The following is an 18381-nucleotide window of genomic DNA, read 5'->3' on the forward strand; positions in this document are numbered from 1 at the left end:
GCTATTTAAAACACCTTCTGCTCTCTGCATTGCTTCACATGAAGACACACACAAAGGTTACCTCTGCTGGTTTCTGTACAGGTTCTTTGTCCTGTTTGGGAAGGATTGAGAAGTGTTAAAATTCTTAGTTACCCCATTATTTAATTCATTTCAGTTAAAAATAGTGAGATTTCTTTCCTCTTCTATTTTTCAAAGGAAATCACTTAAGAACGAGGAGTCCAGTGGCACCTTAAAGACTAACAGATTTATATGGGTATAAGCTTTCGTGGGTAAAAAAGCCACTTCTTCAGATGCATAGAGTGAAAATACAGATACAGGCATAAATATATATTGGCACATAAGAACATAAAAACTATACTTCCCCTAGGTTAATGTCACCTTTTATTTCCCCCTATACATGCATTTCTGTTTAGGTTTTGGATTTCATAATATGGTCCTTTTAGATCCTGATTTATTAATGCCTTTGCACAACCAACACTGGTTTTAATTACAAAAATTAAATGAATTTAGTGCTGGTAAAAAAGCATCTCTCTCTAAGCACAGTGAAAATAAATCTTATGGGGTATAATTCCAGGTTTACCCTTCCATAGCTCTGCAAATAACAGTGAGTCTGAACTAGAGCTACTTATCACAGATTTGGATATAATGGGACTCATATCTGACCTGTTTAGTTTTGGTTCTCGTTACGACAGATAAAGGTTTTTAACCCTAAGCAAAATTCACCCTCTCCTCCAGTTTCCTCCATCTCTATCATTCACCCATCTCTATTGCCGAGATGCTGGGGCACCCTTGTCTTCAACTTGCCCTGCTAATTTACATGACAATGGCAAACTGCCTTGTCTTTACTAGGATTTTACCTTGTTAGGCAACTTGAATTAAGAATACACCTTTTTACCTAATGAAGACACAGCTTTGGAGTGCAGGAAATTTACTTATGTAAATACTTCATACAATAAGAGGATAGACCCCCTAAATATTCAAAGACAGATTTTCTTCTTCACTAATATCCACAGGATTTTGTTACAAATGGGGTCATAGCTAGCTGCAAATGGAATGACCAGAGCTATGCTCTGCTTCAAACCTAATTTGGGGCAGGCAGGCAGAGCTGGAAGAGGAACTGACTCCATGCCACCCAAGAGACCTCCCCCACTACCACAGGAATTCTCATCTAGCCGGCTCCAACCAGATTCCAACCCCTTGCACCACTCAGGGGGCCAGAACTGGGGTAGACAATCTGGACCTCAGTATTAAGGGGAAAAATAAGGACTAAAAAACAAAACCAACCACTTCTGATGCCTCTTTCTTCAAATTGCCCAGACTGCTGGATTTTTGCAGGGGTGACGCTCTACAATAAGAACATAAAAATCAAAATCAAAATAATTAGGAATTGATTGAGTTAGACCCCACTGTCTCAAAGGCAAATATATTCTAAAGAACTGTATAAAGATTGTATTACAGCCCTCCTTTGTTAACTCCTCCCATGTGGTGGCTAGGTATTGCCAGGAGATCTTCTGTAGCACAATTACTGTTAAGGTACAAGAGGACGAGCTAATGCTGGAGTGACAGGATGTTTAACTCTGAAATTCTTTGCTTCTTATTTTAAATTAAATTTTCCAAAAGAAAATTGAGAGCTGTGCAGGCTTCACACTTCTGTCAGAAATGTGGACAGCAAGGAGTGCCATGTGGGTTTGTGGGATTTTTTAAGAAAATGTGGAAAAATTATGGGACACAGATGACATTATGGGATGGCAACAGTTGCATGTTGGGAAGTTGATCCCTTGCTCCACGGCACACCGGGTAACTCATTTTGGCCCCACCATGCATTGGTTACAGTATAAAGGGAGCCAGGCTAGTGAGTCAGTCGGGGTCAGTGGTTTTCTCAGTTCTAGGTGGCATGGCACCCCGGGAGGAACCTGTCACATACATATTCAAAAAAAATTTTTTTAAGCCCCAAGCCTACTGATCTTACATGACTTGACTGAAGACATTTCATACTGCAACAGAAATGAGATTAAATGCTAGTATATATTTATTGAAAAAAGCACTAGAAATTATTAGAAATGATCAGAGCAGAAAACTCTCATCACCAAATTATTTTAAAATGAGTTAACGTGGTTAGAACAACACCACACATTTGCATGTGCTCATTAAAATTTTTTTACAAATATGGTGGAAAGGTGTTTAATCAGAAGCATTTAATTGGTTGATATGGTACTTACAATGGACTGTCACATGGCTGTGTTTCTACGGAGGAACATGGTGTTGTCTCTTCACTGTAAAAACAGACAAGGTACTCCATTATAAGATACCTACGAATTTCACTCTCTCTCTTTTCACCTGAATGGCTATATAATTACCACAAATCAAATCTTTTCTTCTGTCATCTTCTGTTATAAAAGTAAAAGGGTGGGAGTGAACTCAAGACGCATAGCAAAGACTTCCTATACCACTGCAGGCTAACCAACATATTCAGGAATGAGTGAATAAATTAAGAGGTCACAGTATATGTAATGGTCTCATATGCCATTGCAAGAAAGGAATACACAAGCAGCCTATAACAGGAACTCTCGGAATGAGTCGGGTCACAGTGATCGTCTTTAAAATAGAGAAAATGAACAAGAAACGAGATTCACATTGCTTAAGGCTAGAGCTACATGTGTGGCAGCACAGCATGAAGAAATATGGGACCCACTGGAAGAGAGGGAAGGAGAGAAGGAGAGCCGAGAAAGACAGAGGCCCTGATTCAGGAAAACACTTAAGCACAAGTGCTGTCCTGAGTGGAGATGCTTTCCTGGGTCAAGGCCAAAGAAAGCACACTTCAACACTTGTCTGCTCTAGTTTGTACCCTGAAGTCAAAGACAGTCTTATATCAATGAGATTTCATGGCATTTGGATTCCTAACCTCCCATATTACTATAGATAAAAATAATGGTTGAGATCTTCAAAAGCCAACTAAGGAATTTAGTGAAACATCTCTCATTAGCTGTACTAGGAGTTCTGTGGCTAAGGCTGTAATCCTCTAGCTGTTTTTAAAAATCTCAAATGCCGCTCCTTATTAAAATCTGCACTCATTTATGCCTCAGGCTAGAAAAACCCAGTTTCTTTGTCATATGCCAGCCTCAAGGGAATGAGCCTCTCAGACTTCTTGAAACCATGACTCATCTTCTTCCTGGTAGCTTAGTTACGGCTCCTGTGTACTGGCTAGTCACTCTCAGTTTCGGTTTGGGTTTGGCAGTGCTTTTCAGGAATTTTTAAAAATCTCCGAGTGCAAATCGCTTACAGCAAATTCACACTACACATGATGATATTGCATCTAAAACTAAGCTATTTATATAAAGTAAAAAGAAATATCCCAGATTCCCCACTGCATTTCATCCCTATCTTAAAGGGGGAAAATGGAGCCAGCCACACACATAACGTAATTAATTAGTTGCTTCCCAGACTGAGGTGGCATGGTTAAGGAGAGTCAAGTGACTACTTAATGGACACCTAGGCCTTGTAAAAGAGCTGAGGGAGATCAATCTTCCCTGTGGAACCAGAGAGAATGGACAGGCTCCTGTGTAAGCTTCTGAGCCAGGGTCTGCAGGAGAAGGGTACTTCAGGGCAGTGGCTCTCAACCTTTCCAGACTGCTGTACCCCTTTCAGGAGTCTGATTTGTCTTGTGTACACCCAAGGTTCACCTCACTTAAAAACTACTTGTTTACAAAATCAGATGGAAGTGTCACAGCACACTATGACTGGAAAATTGCTTACATTCTCATTTTTACCATATAATTATAAAATACATCAATTGAAATATAAATATTGTACTTACATTTCAGTGTACAGTATACAGAGCAGTCTAAACAAGTCATTGTCCATATGAAACTCACTTAGCTAGTGCTTTTTATGTAGCCTGTTGTAAGACTAGGCAAATATCTAGATGAGTTGATGTACCCCTTGGAACCCCCCGAGGTACACGTATCCCTGGTTGAGAACCACTGCTCCAGTGGAACCAGCCTGGGGACCCGATGCTCTACTGGAGCAGGGCCATAACGACTCAACGGTAGCCCAGAAACTGGGAACAGGTCCCAGAGGGTGGGGTGAAGAGAAACCCGCAAAGAGTAGAACCACCTTTTTGTTTGTTGTGATTTAGTTGGACATTTGCTACCCCAGAAGGGGTTTTGTTTGCGACTTGGCCAGAAGGCTAAGTCACAGCTCTAGCACTGGCTGGTGTGTGCTGAGGAGACCCATCTCAGGGAAGGAAACTGTGGCAGGGAGCACCTGTTGTGCCACATTCAGCCAGCTGGGGGGCGCTATGGGGCAACTGCTCCCCACAACAGTCCTATTAATTTCAACGCCTTCTTTGTTCACAAGCACGTAGCACACTATTGGTGCTATCATGAACAACAATAACAGAAATGCGTTTGGGGAGTGTATAGTTCAACCCTAGATGGACATTATAATACGTGACAATGCTAGTTTGAGGAAACAGACTTAATACCCTAATTGTCCAATAAACACAATTTCACCTAACATTTTGTAACAAAACTTTGACTTTACATACCAGTTAGAAATAGTTTGTAATAACTATACCTCACTTCACTCGCAACTGCTGGTTTAGGCTGTGCTTTTACTTTTTCTGTAGCTGCTTCTGAGCTTTTGGGTGCTGATGGAAAAGCAGGGATTGAAACTTGCAGGATGCTGGTGTGAATTTGTAGTGAATTCTAAAAGAAGAAAGGATACAACATTACAGTGGGCAAAAACTACACAATCACTGCATGAAAATAAGAATCAAATAGATCAGTGACAAAAATAAAAAAGTCTGACTCAGGCATATGGTTCGATTCATTTTCTTTTTACTATAAACATAGTTTAGTGCTTATAAAGATGGGCCAGGCTGACAACACTGGAGCTTAAAATCTTCTGTTGGTATACAGAGTGGGTATAACAGGATGGATAAAAGCAGCATAAGCCTCTTGATGCTGCCTGGTCTATGTGTCTCCCTTAGGGACCCCCTATGACATAAAACAACAGTTCACTCTCCATCTCCGTTCAGTCCTTGGCTCCTCTGAGACTTCCAGCAAGGGGGCCAATTATTTAAGCCATTTATTTTCTTTTACATGTAAAGCGCCTCCCTCTGGCTCTAAGCCCTAAGGCCCTGATTCAGCAAAGCATTTAAACACACACTTAAGGGCTCTGCTGAATCTGGGCTTCAGGCCTAATCGTATCATTTATTTACGCATGCACAGCTTTATGCATGGGACGCATCCCATTGGGTTCGATAGGACTACTACTCATAGACACATCAGAACATAACAGTAGACTGTATCCATAACCTTACAATTAAAAGACAAAAACACAACCCGGAAAGGTCCTATGGAATTTAACAGAAAACTGTAACTTTCTCATAGGTTATTTGAAACATCCTGTAGGATTCAATAGAAAATTATAAGCCTGCTTTTCAGTTATATAGAATGGTTCAAAAAATCCTGTACAAAGTTATTTTCTATTAAATTTTATACGGATTTTTTTAAAAGTAATTTCTCTAACATCCTATTAAATATCTACATAATGTTAATAGATGAATTCATTTTATGCACTTGTGTAAATCCATCTCTCGTCAGTGAAACCCTTAAGCAGGTGCTTAACTTTATGCATGTGCTTAAGTCCCATTAAATGCAACTTCAATGGGATGTGATCATGTGTTTAAGTGATTTGCCCAAACAGAGAGGCACAAGATATAAACTAACACACACAAAAGGTAAGAGAAAATTACACTTTTAATTTTCAATGTTTGTTATCTCAGATATTAAGCAACACAAGAAACAGTTTAAATACATGATGTATAACAGGACAGTACCATGTCAGCTAAAATGATCCCCATTATTTTACAATGCAAATGCAAGACATGTTTGTGAATGAAACTGCTGGTAGAATGCAGCTGGGTTTCTCCACAGTCTCCACCTGTTGTGTCTTGTCTTGTACTTAAATTGAAAGCTCTTTGGGGCTGGGATTTGGGCTGGCTTTGTACAACCTTAGTACAGTGGGGTCCCAGTCCATGATTAGGGCTTCTAGGTGCTACACTAATTCATTTCACCATTGTTCTCGATTTCTTTACAAGAGAATCAACAAAATGATGTATTCATATATAAATTCAACCCATGGAGGCAAACACCCTATTTCAAGCTGTTCAGAGCCTTCCAGAAGGCCAAAGCACCAGACTTGTAAATATACTACATAAAAATTAGGGTCTTAATCCCACCACTCAAATGAGTAACTTTTCACACATGAGCAGTCCCACAGAAGTCAACAAGACTTTTACTCATGCGTTATCTTGGTGTAAGATATTGCCTATACATAACTGTCATGATACAGTACTCTTTCTTAGTGCCCAGTCCTGCACGGCCTGTTCACCCGGATCTCCAGCTGAAGGAATGCAGGGCCATGCCCTAGGTTTAAAGGGACATCAACTCAAAAGAATCACACCCCTCAAATTTTCTGATCCACTGTTACAAGGTACCCTGAAGATTACTATATATGAAACATTTGTGTGTGGGGGATGGTCAGGAGAGCCGGGGATGGTGATCGTATGTTTCAGTTTGCTTGCTTAGTGCATTTGACAGCATTTGGTTTACAGCTATTTCCACTGGTTTTCTCTGTATAATCAGTTACTTCCTCATTTTGCATGAGTGCTTTGAGGGGAGAGAGAAATATTTTAAATATAGGAAAACATGCTTGTAAAATCAAGGATGTTGGCGTGGGGCAGATCATAAACGACTTATAACTCATTTTTGGAAATGGAGAAAATACCAAGTAGACTGTACCCCTTTAAACATACTATAGTATATATTTTAACGGATTTTAAATAGTCTCAAATTTACTTCAGGTAAGCGAAAACAAGCTTTTAAAGAAGATATTACATAAAATCAGTGAGAATACAGTTCCAGAAACTTTCTTATATTTGATATTAAAATCATTTCTGGACATTTTAATGAAAATTAAATATGATTTTTTGAGTTTACAAATTTGGGGTTGGTGGCCTTCAAACAAATTCCATACTGGTAAGGACTTTCCGAACAAAATGGGGAAGTTTTACTGAAACTGCCTAACAAGCAAGAAAACTTAAAGAAGCTGGGGGCTGGTTTCTGTAATACAACTACAGCATGAGTAACACTGTCAAGTAGTGATACGTTGAGAGAAAATAGAGAACAGTACCTCTTCGGGAACAGTGGTGTTAAACTCTTCATGGCTCGGAGAGCTGATTCCTGGGACAGGAGATGGACTTTTCTCTTGCTCAGTTAAACTCTGCATGTCCAATAAAACCGCTGAAACAGATCCTGAATTTAAAAATTCTTCACATTCACCTTCTTTGCCTAATAGAAGAGAGATGCAAACAAACTGGCTTTAGTTCAGTACATACGAGTATTGTTCTATGGAGGACTTTTATTTATGGGCTCAATAGGGCAACAGGGTTGGGAGGGTGATGGTGATAGGAGGAGACAGGGTGTAAGGGTGGGATGGCTGGCTTTTTTAACCCCTTCCTGACTGGGATCATGATTTCCCAACACAGCTTAAAGTAAAACTCCACCAATAACAAAAAAGCATCAGTGCTTAACAGCAGGAGCTCCAATTCTAGCAGTACCAAAGCAGGACAGAAGTACTGATACCCCATAGGCAGCCATAGGATCATGTTTGTGCTGTGCCCATACAACAAAAGGCAAGCAAAGTTTCACACTGTGAGCCAGATCCTTAACTGGTGTAATTCGGCATAGCTCCATTGGCTTTAATGGAACCATGCCAACTTCCAGCTGAAGATCTGGCCCCATAAATCCCTATTTGGAATTTGATGTCTAGGCAATGTTAGGCAGAAACCCTGCACACTAATGATCCAACTGGATTTTTTTTTTAAAATCCAAGAGGGTTGAATTTCTTTTAAGTTGTGGTTTTGAATAAATGAAATTTCCAAAAATATACGGTTACTGGACTCCTGATAGATTCGTTAAGGTTTATTTGGGGTTCTTGGGGAACCAGAATGCACAATCCTCATTTAAATGCATGGGGTGAGATGTTTTGCTGTGCCATTAAGAGGCAGGCTAGAGGAAAGGGACTAACAGTGGCTTGGTGCCCTCCCAATTCTGGGCTACTGCGGAGGCCCCTGTGGCCCCTGGAGTAAGGCAGCCCTGAAGGGCTGCCTGTCTCCAGCTGCCTACGGTAGCAGCACTGCCTGGAATCCCTACAGTGCTTCGTGCTGTGGCCATGCCCCATCCTACTCCTGTCCACTCTCATATACATCCAAAGCAGGGCTTATGCTTATGGTGGGGCCCACATGCGGCAGTGTAAAAGCCAGCTCATACAAAGCCTGAGCTGGGGGAACTTTCCCCTAGCTAGGTCCAGTTGTCTAATGACTCATTTATGCAACTGCAGCAGATTAAAAAGGGCCACAGTGGATGGAAGCATCCTGCTCATGCAATTATATTTCTTAATTACAGCAGAAACCCACTCCCTCCACATAAGCATTTCAGGGGGGTCCTTTTCAACATGTTGAACATTCTGTGTGTTCATTAATGTATCAGACCCCAAAACACTGCACAGAGACATTTCTTTTCCCATCCTCACTGAGACAAAAAGAAACTGACATGTTTGTCTCAAATGTAAGATGAAGAATCAAAATCTGTCTCCATTGTGCCATCTGAGCCAAAATGGGGGACAAAGCTCAAGGCAGTAAATAACTGGAAAAAGAACAGTCAAAATCAATTACTGTGCTAGCTTCTAAATAAGAACAAAAAATTCCCTGCCAGTTTGTACAGTGCCACAAATCAGTGGTGTCTCAGTCTGCCAATTCCCTACCATGTTAGAGTTTGTGTTAGCGTTTCACGGACAGCATTGCCATTCTTTAACTGGTTCAGTCATTGAAAGGTATGGATTTCTACACTTCTGATCAATACCAAAGTACCAGATGACTGCCCCAATGCTTTTTCTTGTCATTGTTATTGTCATTCACAGCGCTGTGTTTCTAGAACCTGTAATTTATTGTCAAAGTAAAATCTCAACCTTACTGCCCCTTTTCTCTAGCCAAAAACATTGTCTGTGTTCTGTGAAGCATACAAGAAATAAAATACACTTTTATCATTTCCCATGGAATGTAGAGTATCACAAATGTGCACCACTGAACCTTGGTTTCAAAACCTCTCTCTGTGTCGCCACTATTAAATAGGTTGTTCGGTCATACCACCCTTTGCTCTGTCATGCCACCCTTTGCTCTTTTCATGTAAATGCTCAAATTTCATGACATGGGCATATGAAGTTTGTATATAGCAGCGGTTGGCTACCTTTCAGAAGTGGTGTGCCAAGTCTTCATTTATTCACTCGAATTTAAGGTTTTGTGTGCCAGTAATAAGAATCCATGCTGAGCTGTGCTCCTTTGTGGCACTGTCTGCACCCCTCACTGCCCCAGGCTGGGGCCAGAGGGCCATAGCTGGGGGTGGCTGCAGAGCCCCGGGCCAGCAGCTGGGACCCCAGGCCAGCAGCAGAGCCCCCTGGACTGGTGGCCAGGACCCGGGGCCGGCAGCAGGCTGAGTGGGGCCAGTGGCTGGAACCTTGGCTGACAAGGGGCCAGTGGCCGGTACCCCAGGCCAGCAGCAGAGCCCCCTGGACTAGTGGCCGGGACCGGCAGCTGGCTGAGTGGGGCCAGCGGCCGGAACCTCGGCTGACAGGGGGCCAGCGGCCGGTACCTCAGGCCAGCAGCAGAGCCCCCCAGACCGGTGGCCATGACCTGGGGCCGTTAGTGGGCTGAGCAGGGCCGGCGGATGTAACCCCAGCTGGCCATGGAGCCCCTGGGACTGGTGGCCAGGACCCGGGCAGTGTGAGTGCCACTGAAAATCAGCTTACATGCCATAGATTGCCTACCCCTGGTATATAGTGACGTGCAAGCTGGGGTCAATGACACTAGCAAATAAATTGCCCACCATGAGGAGCCCACCAGGGAAGATCATACTCTTACATCCCAAGTCAAAGCCCACTGAGGTCAATGGAATGACTGCTATTGACTTGAATGGGCTTAGGATCAGGCTCTTAGTAAGTGGGGAATGATTGCTTTCACCATGCAACTTGTCTAAACAGGAATTTGTATAAGTGCTTCTACGTGTATTACATAGGATGATAACAATGCTGTCAAGCAGCACACTCACTATATGATTAATACTAAGGCATTTCAGTGATCATTGATATAATGCAACTGCTTCTTATGGGTGGCTAAGGCAGCATGAACTGGTGATTTTCCTCAGTGCATTGCAACAGGGGCAGAGCTAAAGTAATTTGGATGCCTTACTGCAAAAATGAAACCTTAGCACTGTGAGTTTTTCATTTGTATTCAACTCCAATGTTTTGAAAGGTCAAATGCACCCAAACCACAAACACCCCCCTGCTACTATCTTCACCTTCATGAAATTTTTGTGCAGGAATTTCTCTCTTCTTTAAAAATGGTCCTAGGAGCTGCTAGGGAGGAGTCTTTCTCCTACAAACCCTTTGAGGGCCAGGAGATCCAACAGCTCTTAGGAAGATAGAGAGATGCCCCCTTATTCTGTTGGCCACAGAGTATCCTGCAAATCAGTCCCCACCCACTGTCCTGTGCTGACTTCGTAAGATCCAATTCCTATGACTCTCTGGAAGCCTCAGGATGAGGGTTCCTCTTCTGCAGAGCTTAGGAGCAGCACAGTAGTGAGACTTCCCTCCGGTCTGTTGCCTAATGGGTCAGACTCTCCTCCTAAGGCTTGTGGCAGCGAGGTTGCAGGTGGCTTTCGAGTCAGCAAAATGTGGGGGGTAGAAGGGAGGGGAAGAGTCCCCCTACCCATCCTGCTGCTAACTCACAGGCTTTGCAGTCTATCCCTGGGCAGGTCCGGGTCAGAGGATCCCCAGGCACAGGTATTTGCCTGACCCCCCCAGAGCTGCAAGTTAGCCTGTGCAACAGCACCACTTGGTCAGGAACTCTCCTACTGCCTTGCAGCGTTACAGACTCCCTAGGCTTCCAGCCTGCCTTTGATCTGGTTCCTGTTCCTGCCTCAACCTTGCTTGAGCCTTGTTGCAGCACTCTCCAGCCTTATCCATGCCCTAAATCCCACCTTGCACCAGCCCTGTACCTGCCGCTGGACCCCCTGGAATGACTCGAACCTAGATTTGACCTTTGGCCTGCATCAGGAGTCCAACTGCAACACTGATTTGGCTAGTCTACAGACTTTGACCTTGGTTCTGACCACAGCCTATCCCAGATCACAGTTTCAGCACTGCCCTCGGTCCAGTTATATATCAAATTATTTTTTATAGCTGCCTTCTCTTCCCCCCTAAACCAGGTGTTTTTTTAAACCAGTATGGCCGCCTTCTGCAATTGTGGCTTTTGGGGCATCTTGTAAGGTATCTTAAATGATTCCCAAATTATCATTCAATTTGTTCCTCCGAGCTGATCTGGCTCATAATTGTTTTCAGCTTTGTGAAATTGGCCCTATTAAAGTACCACATGTATATATATATCACTGGACTTTACTCTGTGTGAACATTACAAATGTGATAAAAATCACCACTTGTACCCATCATGTAGAGCATGATGAACTTCTTCCCCCATCCCTCTCCCATCCAGGCCCTTCACAGGAACTCTCAGGGACTGAAAAACCTGAACCCTGCACTGACAGGAGTTAGCTATTCTGCTCCCTGTCCAGTGCCAATCTTCACTCCTTGAGAGTCTCAGTGGGGCCTCCCAAGTCCCATCCCCAGCAACCTTAGAAATCCCCAACTTTTATAAGCCTTGGGATGCTCCTTAGGGGTCACCTACAGTGTTAATACACATCCGCCCTTCCCCCCACCCTCAAAAAGCCAAACTGCCTTGTCAGGGACTAACAAGTCAGTTCTCAGCCTTGTGGAGGTTTGGGGTTGGTCCTTTGCAACCTTCTAGAGGTTCAGAGTGACAAAATCGGTTTCTGATGCAAGGCAATTCAGCACTGCAGGTCACTGTGCTTCCTTCATGAGGTCTGCAGCCTGTACACTCTCAGACTCTCGCTGGTAAAATGTTAGGCAGCCTTCCCGCTGGTAAAATGCCAACATCTGTTTTAACAGTTATTGACCAAGACTAAATCTTTTAGGAACAGATGTGCTACAAGATCCAACCTGTGCAATGAATGAAGCAGGGGTCTTGTGGAAGACACAGTACATGATCATGTAATTAAAGGCTGTGTCATAACGCATATGCACAAGGAGGCTAAATTAAGATTGTACAGACAACCTTAATCCTCTGGCATTTTCTAAATTTTGAGTGTTTGATTAGGAAACCTGAACCACCTTTTCTAAAGCACAGAATTCTACCACTTGAGCTATGGGACTGAGTACATTATCTGGCAGTAGAGAAGTCTGTGATCCCAGAGGGGGGTACGCCATTGATACCATGTACTGGCTCTAGGGATGGTCGGGGGAGCCTGGCCCAACCTGGTTCCTTCTCTCGTCCCATCCCACAGAAGAGGGATGTGTGTGGGGGCGTGCTCTTCTTCTAAGTCATGTCCTCCGGAGGGAGGATGTGATCCTGAGGCCACGTGCTGGCTCCAGAGGATGTGATGAGGATAGGGAGAGCCCAAGCCTGGCTCTCTCCTGCCCATCACCTACTGCTACACTTGCTCTAGCTGCTCTCAGACTTTCCCAGGGCAATCTGTGATGCTGCTGCTTCGGTGGTGGTGGTGGTGGTGAGCTCAGCTCTTTAGAACATTCATGGCCAATTATTATTTTAGCAGGCTGCCAACTCTCCCTAAGGAATGCAAGCAAGAGAAGGGGAATGGTTATTTTTAACAGTTAAACCTCGATGGAATTTCATGGGACAAAGAAAAGGAACTGCTCTAGCCCAAGGACTTTCCCTTTGCTGAGTTTCAAAGGCCTGTGGCAATCAATGGAGGTGACAGAGCTTCTCAAAAAGAAAAAAAAAGGCACAAGAATCTTTTAAAATGGAAAGCGTCAGGCAACCTAAATGATAGGAGTCGCTACCTGCTCCCTATAAAATCATCAAGGCCAGTTATCGCTGGTGTTAACTGGTGTAACTGCATTGCCTACAATGGAACTATACCAATTTACACTAGTTGAGGAACAGGGTCTTAATATACTCTTACCTGGAAAGATAAGTCCGAGAGTTAAATATCTAATGGTATCACAGTATTTGTGCAGTTTAAATGCTAGCAATGTGGGAAATCTTTGCACTTGTACTGTACCTTTTTTTCCCTGAGCCAATATTACCATGTCTTGCACTTTCTTATACCGATTCAGGGATTGTCGCAGCTCTTCTATCTTCCGATCCTAAAATAAAGGGAGGATCCACGTTGTGATTGTCATTTCTTTTATGAAGAGTCAAAAATAAGAAATAAAAACCTAAATAAATTAAATTGTCTAACAGATTTAAAGAAAATAGAGGCGGATAAAAGCTCAGAGCTTGAAGAGTGCTGGAAATCCAAACCGGGATTTATATTTGGTGAAAACTGGTTTCTGTACAAAGGACATAACCAAAACTCAGGATCTAAATACACTTTATAGAAAGCTCTTTTTCATATTTGGCCCATTAATAATTCATAGAAGTGTTACGTAGAGCTTTACATTTTCAAAGCACTTTACAAGATAGGTCTTGAGCCGCAAACCTTTACTCATGCGAGTAGTCCCACTGAATTCAATGGCACTACTTGTGTGAGTAAGGATTACTTGCATGGACAAGATTTACAGGATACAACTTATAAATGCCTATTTGTGGTGCGGTCAGAAGCAATTGCAATATACCTATTGACTTATGTGAGAACAGAATTGGACCCTGACTAATTAATCTTCAAAATGAACTGTAACAATTTACAGGCTGCCCATGTGCTGATCGTACTAGAGGTATAACTTCACACAAGGAACAAATGCTGAACTAATGGCTGTTTCGCTACCTTTTCTTCATTTGCCGCCATTAGAGACTCAACAGCCTTCTTCATTTTCTGTACCTCTATATCTAAAAGTATAGAACACAATTGCACAAGTCAGATTAAATGAGAAAGTAAATGGAAGAAAAAAACCATCCTGACCATTTCTGAAGCTATGTTTACAAGAAATAAACAAACAAAATGCAAACTACTACAATAATTTCCATCTGAAATGGAAAGCAAGATTCACAACATTCTCTCTATGGAAGGAGTTTCCAATAACTGAATGACTGAATTTAGCAAATATACATATCCTAAACAATACTAAGGAAACTGCTAAATCAATCAGTGATGCCTTTCCTGTGTTATTTCAATCCTTTAAATAACAGAATAATTATAATGAAGAGCTCCAAAATAAAAACATTACAACAGGAGTGCAATAAAACAGTCCTTCATTATGATAACAGCCAAACATTCCATAGGGCATTTTATCAACCCAGCTATACAAAGCAATGGAATGAAGCAGTGGATTGTGGGACATGGTGAGAAAAGCATTATGTCATGAGGCTTAGTCATAGCCCAGAATGGATGAGAACAGCATGATGGAATGGTATATGTATTCACTGTGATGAGCAGTCATGCTAGAATGTGTGTTGTAGTTTAGATGTAGAAAAGGATCCTTAAAACAGAGATGAGTACAAACTGTGCTTCATCTATAATCCTCACTTACAAAATATGTAAACGCCATAATGTAAATATGTAAAAAGAGGGGAATTTTTTTAAGAGGTCTGGATTTTCTTTATTTCTATTAGAAATCTACCTATTTTGAATGAGCAAATGCAGCTTTAAAATTAAATAAGTTACAAATATGGAAGAGTGATCAAAAGGATGAAGAAGCAAAAATTCTGCTTTGTAACATCACAGATTAGTGTTTTAATCTGCTACGGATTATCGCACACCAACAAATATAACCGAGGATTACTGCTGAAGGGGTGAAGAAAGTTCTTCCTCCACAAAACGGACGACCAAAGAAAGATGTATAAAATGTATCATCCTGTGCATGATTGGCTCACTGGATACATAAAGCTGTTTAAAGTTAGATATACAAATTCTCTGCTGGTGCAACTCCACTGACTTCAGTCGAATTATGCCAGCAGAGAATTTGGCCTACCGTATTGTGAATGCACTTAATATAGAGGGATATGTTTTATTTATATGTGCCTTTTATGTAGAAAAATCTATTTATTTAACCATCTGTAAAAGTACTTCTTAGCAGGATCAATTTAATTTCTTACAAGCCTTTCTACAGTGAGTCATATCTAACAGGTGTGTAAAGCACCTAGAAATGAACAAGTATAGCAGGCTCCCTCTCTTAGGCTGCTTCAGGAAGCCAAAGATTTTGTTTACTAGATTTTCAATAAAAAGATTCATATTAAAAGTCATAGCCATTGAAATCTTCATTTCTAATAATGTAACTGAGGGTTATAGATGAGGCAATCTAACAGCTTCTGTTAAAGCAGTTTTAAAAACACATGCAGAAGGCTATATTGGACAGAACTTCTGAAGTATAAATGCTCGTGGAAAGATACTAGGAAACCTTACTTTTGTCTTTGAGCTTCTTTTTACAATTTTCATCTGTGCAGGAAAACCCAGTGGATTTGAAATTAGCACACAGGTTATGACATTAAATACCATTTAACATTACACACTGTTACTGTTGGAGTCAGCAGTGAATCATTCCTTACCCTCTGACAACAAGAGTAAAACAAACAACATTTATAATTTAAGGGCCCAATCCTACAACCTTGCACACAAGTACTCCCTACTCACCTGCTAAAGCCAAACAGGATTACTTTGTAAGGGCTCTGACATGAGAGTCTATACAACTGGACTTTATACAAGGCCTCAGCACTTTTTCCCGCCTGCATGTTTTCACATACATTGTCTCATATAGTATTTATCCCAACAGACTGTTCTTACCGTAACACTAGATATGAAATATATTACACTTGTACTAACAACTAATAGTAGAGAACAGAATACAATTACTCAGGTAAGCATAAATCTGCAAACATGGCAGATAATCTGCAAATATTTCAATTGCATTCATTGCAAGAAAACGCATTCTTTAACGTTTTCCAAACACAACAGAACCTTGGTTCATTCACAGTAATGACTGGGAGACCCCTGTGTGCAACTGAACTCTGCAAATTATGGCTCAGTACAATGAATCAAAAGGAGCAGCGAAGGTTGAGGATGCTTGGCACCTCCCAGGAAAAAGCTCAATATGAGTAATAAATGTAATAAAAACAAACATTGGAAAATCAGTATGTGAACAAAAATTGCAAGATAATGCACACAATGTCTTTTATACATACATTTTGGCAACTGAATTCCAGTTAGTTTTATTTATTCATAGTACAATAATACTTCACACTAGTCTAGCAAACGTAATGAAGCATATTTTACAAAAATAATGGAATCTCAGAAATCTTAAGACTGACTATAGCAAGTGTATGTTACTGAGAAGTAAAGTAAGAGCTGGTCAGAAAATGCCAATTATTTTTTGTGGCAAATTTTGAAGACAAAAAAAAAAACTTTTAAAAATCCCCATAATCTTCTGAGAAAACCCCCATAACCGATTTTTAAAAATTTTCTTTAAAAGGTTTGGGTTTCCAGTTTTTCACTAAGAAACTGGAAAATGTTGACCACAATGACAATTCTCCATGAAAATTCAGGTTTAAGTAGGACTCTGATAGGGTTTAAGTGGGACTTCCAAGTAGCGTAGGTAGGCCTTGTGCTCATGTCCTGAATTTCACCTAATTAGGCCTGCTCTACAATTAAAATTTTTGTCAGCACTCAGGATGGCCAACCCTCCAGGACTGGCCTGGAGTCTCCCGGAATCGATCTCGATCTCCGGGTGACTACTGAAAGCAATCCAGGAGATTTTAATAGGACATTTTAAGAAAATGATATTATGTCATGTTGGGGAAAAAAAATCTGGGATAGCTTCAGTCAAAGTTGGCAACCCTATCAGCACTGCTAAATTGGTCAGGCGAGTGATTTTCTTCCTTTACCCCTAAACGACTTAGCTATGCCAAGTCCCAACATAGATGGAGTTATACCCCGCCCCCAAAAAAGTCCTTTTGCCAGTATAACTTACTCCATTAGAGCAGTAAACTATACTTTTGCAGTTACAAGCTTCATCTACATGGGGTTGGGAGGTATTCCCAGCAAACCCTTTCTATTGTAGACAGGGCCTCAGAGTTGTAAACACTTGGTCACCTTATTTTAAAGCAAATCAACAACCTATCATTGTAGGTTTTAGGATTGCTTTGTGAATACTCGCCGAATATGTTAAAAGGAATAAACATGCTGGCAAAATGTGTAAGGAAACTGAGGTTTATAACGATGATTCCCTTATAACAATTGACAGAAACAATTATTTAAAACAAGTAAGGCATAACTACAACTGTGCAAAAGACACCTCTAGAAACCTCCACTTAACCGAGAGCCTCTTTTGTTCTTACCTCTGTCAGTTATTTCCACTCCTTCTCCTTTCATCTTGCAAACCAATTTTTCTTGTAACTTTCTTACTTCTGCTTCCTTCTGTTCCAATTTCTCTTTCAAAGATGCCAGTTCATCCTGTATAGATCCATAATCATTTATCCATGAGAAGAACAAGGTTTAAGTAGAATTTTAAAATATTTTTTACTATTTAAGTTAGAGATGGTTCCCAGTCAAAATTTCACACCTAAGAAGCCCAGGGAGAAGAGCCTAATCTGGTGCAAACTGTTATGGGCCCACTGAAATAATTACGTCAGCTGAGAATCTGTCCCCAAAACTTTGAATCTCAACTTTTGCAGTAAAGCTGCTATCTCTAACAGGACAGACCCTTCCCCTGGGTCAAAACAGCCCCAAACTTGGAAATAGTTTGGATTCAGACCAAATTTTCCATGCAAGTACCATCACCAATTTAAAATGTATGATTTTTTTTTGGTCTGAATTAAAAGTAGCATCGGGGAAAAAGGGGCATTTCTTTTTAGCATGCACAAATAGTAAAATTGAAGGGGATGAGGCTATATGCTTCACGGCAATTTCACAGCACGTTGTATGTTCGAAGTGCTGAAAGTGAAATAGAGTTGCATAATAATTGAATCGTGCTATATTTTCGGCCTAGTATTTTATCATGTAGTATCCGAACACATGGGGTGTATGCGCTTACTGCATGTGTTTGAAGGCTAATAGGTGTTTTTTTCTCTTTAAATACAGCGTTGTCTCAAAACAGGCCATTAACAGTTTTATCAATACACACAACTGACTATGAAAGAAAATCAGTCATAATATTAAAAAAAAAGCCAAACACTCTGAAAAGCAATTCAGACAAAAAGAAAGAAAATAAGTCACAGGCAGTTTTAGCAGTGAGGGTCTAAATAAGGAAACCAACCAAACCTCATGAACATCATGGACATCTATGCTCACTTTC

General features: G+C 41.2%; 1 protein-coding gene across 10 annotated transcripts in view; it reads right to left on the reverse strand.

The window, feature by feature from the left end:
• PPFIBP1 (PPFIB scaffold protein 1) overlaps positions 1-18381 on the reverse strand; it is a 171799-nt gene that overhangs the window by 24369 nt on the left and 129049 nt on the right. For 6 of the 10 annotated variants that reach the window (XM_073317290.2, XM_073317257.2, XM_073317268.2 and 3 more), the window contains 9 exons: positions 17426-17540; positions 15498-15530; positions 13923-13984; positions 13218-13302; positions 7198-7355; positions 4576-4706; positions 2220-2273; positions 1285-1345; positions 62-91 (listed from right to left, as the gene is read on the reverse strand). In XM_073317290.2, the coding sequence (XP_073173391.1) occupies positions 62-91; positions 1285-1345; positions 2220-2273; positions 4576-4706; positions 7198-7355; positions 13218-13302; positions 13923-13984; positions 15498-15530; positions 17426-17540 (729 nt within the window). The remainder of the gene's footprint in view (positions 1-61; positions 92-1284; positions 1346-2219; positions 2274-4575; positions 4707-7197; positions 7356-13217; positions 13303-13922; positions 13985-15497; positions 15531-17425; positions 17541-18381) is intronic. The other 4 variants (XM_073317318.2, XM_073317308.2, XM_073317349.2 and 1 more) reach the window with 1 other exon arrangement.

Source organism: Lepidochelys kempii, chromosome 1 (genome assembly GCF_965140285.1).
Source record: "Lepidochelys kempii isolate rLepKem1 chromosome 1, rLepKem1.hap1, whole genome shotgun sequence".
Classification (NCBI taxonomy): Eukaryota; Metazoa; Chordata; order Testudines; family Cheloniidae; genus Lepidochelys; species Lepidochelys kempii.